This window comes from Bubalus bubalis, chromosome 8, assembly GCF_019923935.1.
Source record: "Bubalus bubalis isolate 160015118507 breed Murrah chromosome 8, NDDB_SH_1, whole genome shotgun sequence".
Taxonomy (NCBI): Eukaryota; Metazoa; Chordata; class Mammalia; order Artiodactyla; family Bovidae; genus Bubalus; species Bubalus bubalis.
The window spans coordinates 105,666,194-105,672,488 of NC_059164.1; the positions used below are offsets into that span (position 1 = coordinate 105,666,194).

General features: G+C 47.0%; 1 gene segment (V, D, J or C); it reads right to left on the reverse strand.

Moving 5' to 3' along the window:
- Positions 1-4,987: 4,987 nt before the first annotated feature.
- LOC102399307 lies at positions 4,988-6,053 on the reverse strand. The segment is given in 2 exon segments: positions 4,988-5,540; positions 5,867-6,053. Coding segments are annotated over 2 exon segments (429 nt in total).
- Positions 6,054-6,295: the final 242 nt, after the last annotated feature.

The window sequence follows — 6,295 nt, forward strand, 5'->3', positions numbered from 1 at the left end:
TTAGCAGCAGAAAGCTCTTCCCAGACACAAACCATTCACATGCATGACAGTCTCAGAGGCTGTCCATGGTGTCAGGGAGTTGGTGCTGACCCAGGAATCCCAGAGTTAACTAAAGGCACCTGGAGCCCTGGCACCTGGAAAGAGGTCCAGCTCCTTGAATGAGGAGAGAAAAAAAAAATAGTGTTTAAAGGAGAACGGGCTTGAATCAAAGGCCAGGAAGTAAAAGCAGCAGGTTGGGGTCTTTTAGAAGACAGCGAGGGAAGAGATGGGGTGTCTGAGCCCAGCGCTGTCTGTCAAGCTGTTTATCTCTGAGTAAAATCAGTATAAGCAGCAACAGCCACACACCTGCCCCTGCACTGTCCCGGGGACTCACAACAGGATGTGGTCTGACATTTACCAGGTCCTGCATCTGGGGCGCCTGTGAAAGTCCCTCCCCCACCCCCCACCTTCTGAGCTTCTCGAACACCACGCTCACCACATCCTGCCTCACCCTCTTCCCATGCGGTCCTTTCTGCCTGGGCCTCTGGTGAGCACCCAGGCAGTGGAAATAGAACTACAGTGGGAGAGGGGAGGGTCTCTGGAGGGAGATCCAGGCACCTCAGCTGCACGTGCAGACCCCCGCCCCCAACACAACTCGCACACCTGCTGGAGGTTACGCGCTACATCAGAGGCTGCAGGGAGCATTTTGGAGACACCGAAGGAGGCAGAGCAGCTGCCATAACTGCTGGGACCCCACTGGGGTGCCTTCTGGCCCCACATCTCTCAGGCAACTCCCTCCCCCCACCCTCCACACACACCCTCCCACTTCCTTCCACTCATCTCAAGAGTGGGTGCTAATGACTCAGAGGAAAGGGAGCCCTAGGTCATCAACAGACTGAGAAAGGGACGGTCCCTGGCTCTCTGCGCTGGTGTCTGTGTGCCCTAGTGACCGGGTTTCTCTCAGCATCATCCCTACTGCTGAGGCCTTGTGGGTCTGTGTGATGGGCAAGGTCCATCCCATCTGGGCAAGAGGAGGAGGGAGAACACAGCCCAGAGAGAACAGAAAAACACACAGCCATACACAACACCTCCAAGGAGAGAACGGGACACAACCGGATAAGTAACAGGGTAGATGTGCTTTGCAGCAGCTCAAAGAACCATAGCATCCTCAGCTCATAGCATGTAATCCTGGGCGCAACCAGGAAGTCACCCAATTTTATCTCATTAGGCCTTCCCCAGATTCCCCAAGCCACTTAGAGCCCCCAGGGTCTCTCCCTATGAATCCCACAAGTGGCTAAGATCCAGATGTGAAGGGAGTTCTGGCCACCAGCCTGTGGCCCTGGATCTTCCACGTGCCAGTGGCTGGGGAATGACACGTATGGGAAGAGTTGTCCAGACACACCTACAGAGTCAGAGTCAGGGGTGCTGGAAGGTCTGCTCAAAAGAGACAGTCCCATCTCTCCAAAAGGGTGAGTGAAATTGATGAATTCCGGGCAGGAGAGCGCATTTCTGAGTAGTAGCCTCTGTCCTGCGCTGGTTTCATTTGTCTCCTGACATTACAATGGTTGTAGATTTCTGACGCCCAGTTCCCATAACTGCAGGAAGCAGTTATGGAAATAGGACTCTTCTTTAGGAATGGGGCAGATATCATGGCGGATAGTAACTTGTCCTGATGAATTTGGATGGCTTGTAGGCCTCTCCTTAACTAGCCTCCCTTTACCAGTGAATGCAGTCCTATCTCTCTATTGCCCTGTGTGGTGATCCGGACTGCTTCCTCACTTTCAATATTGATGGAGATCTCCGCATTTCTATTCAAACTGACTCTCCTGCTGGGAATGTCATTTTGCTTATCTAAATACTAGCCTGTCCCCAAACTCAACCTCCAGATAAAGTTCTCTCCTTCTGAAGCTTTTTCAGAACTTTTCTGAATTTCTTACAGAAATAATCTGTTTTAAACTTTCTACCAACTCTCCTTGAATAGTACAATACCCCTTGAATAGTAGTGAGTCCCTGGAACACCTCACTGTTAAGAAGCATTCTGGGTCTACATATAGGCCCAGCAGAAAAGATGAATATCCCAACAAGCACGGCATATGGTACAAGTTTCATATTTTTTCTATTAAAGTATATTTAGCCCTTAAAAATACTAGTAATTACTACAGAGTTTAAATTTAAGAGAGTTTTTTTTAAAAAAAAAAAACAAGTCTTTCGGGATTTCCCTGGTGGTCCAGTGGTTAAGACTTTACCTTCTTATGCAGGGGGTGTGGGTTTCATCCCTGAGATCCGACATGCCTCATGACCAAAAACCAAAACATAAAATAGAAGCAATATTATAACAAACTCAGTCAAAGACTTTAAAACTCAGAGAATTTTAAAAAAAAGCAAGTCTTTCTTTTGGGTAAAGTGAAAGTCACTCAGTCGTGTCCGACTCTTTGCAACCCCATGGTCTATGTAGTCCATGGAACTCTCCAGGCCAGAATACTGGAGTGGGTAGCCTTTCCCTTTTCCAGAGGATCTTCCCAACCCAGGGATCAAACCCAGGTCTGCCCACATTGCAGGCAGATCCTTTACCAGCTGAGCCACAAGGGCAGCCCAAGAATACTGAAGTAGGTAGCCTATCCCTTCTCCAGGGGATCTTCCCAACCCAGGAATCGAACCAAGGTCTCCTGCATTGCTGGTGAATTCTTTACCAACTGAGCTATCAGGGAAGCCCTCTTTTGGGTAAGCTGTAATCCAAATATCTTGTAAACTCAGAGACAAAAATAATGTCTGTTGAAATGTAGACCCTATAATAGGGCTTCATAACATAAATGCCATCTATATCAACATACTTAATGATCCAATAAGGAAATTTTCGCAGGAGAGGAAGATGAATTCCAGAGAGATTAGAAAATGGACACAAGGTCATAAGAGCTGGTAAATTTAAACTCAAAACCCAAAGGCCTTAAAAATACAGTGACAGTGAAATATCGGTGGTTACCGGGCTTTGTAGGGAAAGAAGAGACAAGTTAGTAGACAAGCCCAGGGCATTTGTCAGGCAGTGAAACTCTTCTGCATGACGGCTGATGACAGCGGTAATGGTTAATAAAAGACACGACGTACTTGTCTAATACCGCAGAAATGTACAACACAAAGAGTAAGTTCTAATGTAAACCATGGACTTTAGTCAATAATAATATATCAATATATCAATAATAAGCATGCCACACTCACATAAATAAGATATTAGTAACGGGGAAGGCTGGGGAGGAAATGGACATATACGAGAACTTTATTATCTGCTCAGTTTATATTAATCTAAAACTGCCCTACATATTAAAATCTATTAACTAAACCTGTTTCAGGGAGAGATCTGTTTCTGCTTATAGTCAATGATCAACCAACATCCAAACATTGGCTTAAGATGCTGTTTATTGCTAAATATGAACCAAACTTGAGTTGTAAGCTGTATTATTTTTATGGCTGTAAGCATTGCTGATTGACTTAGTAAATTTAAATTTTCACACATGGGGGAGGAAAAAAAAAGTGCCTTGATTTTTTTCCTGCAACTTCTATGTTTTATGCTTTTTCTTGAAGTATAGTTGATTTACAATGTTGTGTTAGCTTCTGGTTACAGCAAGGAGACTCAGTTATACATATATATATTTATCCTTTCTCATATTCTTTTCCATCATGGTTTATCATAGAATATTGAATATAGTTATCTGTGCTGTACAGTAGGACCTTGGCATTTGTCTATTTTATATGTAGTAGTATGTATCTGCTAATCCAAATCCCGAGGGTCTTAACTACGCCATGCTGTGACCATACCCAGCACCATCTTGAGTGTATTCCATTTCTCTTTTTAATCCCTGTGTTGGCTCTGAGTGTCCAGCATATATATCCGCTTAATACATGGTAGACCTAAGGTGCAACAGGACCCTTGAGTGTTATTCAATACTGACTTGATTGCTTTGTGTCTCTGTCTGATTTTATTCTGCAGATTTAAATGGTACTGAAAACAAACACATGTCTGAATTGTCCTAAATGAAATGATGCCAGGAACAGAGTATTTTAAGACTTCTTGTGCCCCCTCGTGGAACAGAAGGGACATTAGAAAAGAAAGTCTTTTTAGGAATGAGGAGGAGGAGGGAGGGATGCGGGGCTGTGGGATGAGGAAGGAGGCTCAGTTGCCAAGGTAACTAGGGTATCTCTTTCCAGCCATCCCCATGAGCCTTTCTTCTCCTTTATTTCCATGCAAGTAATTTCTCTCTTTCAGGGTTTTGCCTTTACACACACATGCTCTCTTTATCCGGTCTCTTGCATCTCTTTGATCACCATCTGGTTCTCTGCTCCCTCCATTGCTATAAGGAGAGGCAGGAGACACAATAGAATGGGAATTTTTTAAAAAATCTAAAACTCAAAACAATAATCAATGTTCCTAAGTACACATTTCTGATACTAACAAAATCACTCTTGTAGCCCCTACAATAACATCTTGCTCCTTCCCTGGCCCAAAGCCTCCACAAGATGTCTATTTTTCACACAAAGAGCAAGGACAGGAGACTTTTCCAGGTGATGAAAAGTAACTAATTAGGTGACCTGAGTTGGCATCTGCAGAGTTGCTCACTGGTCCCACATCACATCACACCCCAGTGCGGGTGCATGCTATTCCTCTCGTCTCTCGTCAGCATAGGCACAGCCTCAGCTCCCAGCGTAGACCCACAGGAATGTGGGAGAAGAGGGCAATGGGCAAGGAACAGCACAGTTTCAGGGCTGAGGCATGATAGCCTAGACGAGACATCCGCACGTCAGGAATGTGACTGTGTGCCTGCATGTCACAGGTTTCTCCACACATAAATCTTTTCCCTTCTCCCTATGAACGTGGTGGGCCTTCCCTGGTGGCTCCATGGTGAAGAATCCACCTGCCAATGCAGGAGACGCGGGTTCAGTCCCTGGCTTGGGAAGATCTCCTGGAGAAGGGAATGGCAACCCACTCCAGTATTCTTGCCTGGAGAATCCCATGGACAGAGGAGCCTGGCAGGCGGCAGTCCATGGGGTCACAAAAGAGTCAGACACGACTGGGTGACTAAACAAAAAGCAAGAACGTAGTAAAGTTCTTTTGGAGACCCTGGCTTGAGACTGTTGCCCTCACGCTGGCTGACAGTCAGAAACCCAGTGACAGACATCCTCCGCCTAGACCCTGAGTGAGGGCTGCTGCAGTGGGTGAGGAGGGCATGGGAGAGGATGGGGTTTCTGCACAGATGTCTGCCCCACCCAGTGCAGTGTGAGACTCCAGGCGCAGAGGTAGAAGCCCGAGTTATTGAGCTGCAGCTTCTTAGAACTCAGGGTAAACTGGCCGTCCTGGGGCCTGGAAGCTTTGAAGTTCTGGAACTCCCTAGGTTCTATCTGGCCAGCACTAACAGAGTAGAAGAGCTGCTGGAGGCTCCCCCCTGCCTCCTGCCGGTACCAGTACAGGCTGGGGTTTGATGTCCCCTTCACGGTGCACTCCAGAGAGAGCGGGCTGCCTGCAGGCTGCACCCTGGTGGATGGCCATTGATGGATGGTCTGAGCTCTGACACCTGCGGGAAGCATAAAAGGCCATTTAGGTGGAAGAAACCCACCCAGCTCACCTTCCCATCCTGAGAGAGCGATGGTTCAAAGCCCTTCCATGGCTCAGGCATGCAGAACTCATCATGGGGAGTAGACTGGGAAGGGTCCATGGGCAAGAAGAGACCAAGAAAGCAAACTCCTTCCTGGAGATGGAGAAAACCAAGACGCAGCACACCAGCCACTAAGACTAAACTCCCATATTCATTCCAGACCATTGAAGGCATGTACCAAATGGAGTCAAACCAAAAGCTAAGGCTCTGGATTCAGAGAGTGAGCTCTTGAGAGGAGAACCCACCTAAGAAAGTGCCCAGAAGAAGGGCCAGCAGACAGCAGGGCATAACTACAGGCAACCTTCAGTTCACTAGTGTGGTTGACACTCCTTCTCCGGGCCCAGGGGTGGCCAAGTCCCTCCCACTTGGAGATCACAGAGTACAGAGCATGTATCCCCTCAAGCTGGGGAGGAAATGAGGCTTGTCTTTTCTTAAACGTGTGATGAATCATCCATCCTCCCTGGGAAGCAGCTTTACCCTGCACTAGTTATCTTTATTGAAATCTTGCTGAAGTCCTGGTATGTAAATATATTTCATGACTCATTATTTACCTGTAAACACGAGATGACTCCCTGGGTCCCCCAGGAGACCGGTGGTCTCTGTAACCGTCAGAGAAACAATGCCAGCAGGATGATTAAGGGGGATTTTAGTCTGTCTGAAGCCAGAAGCCAGCT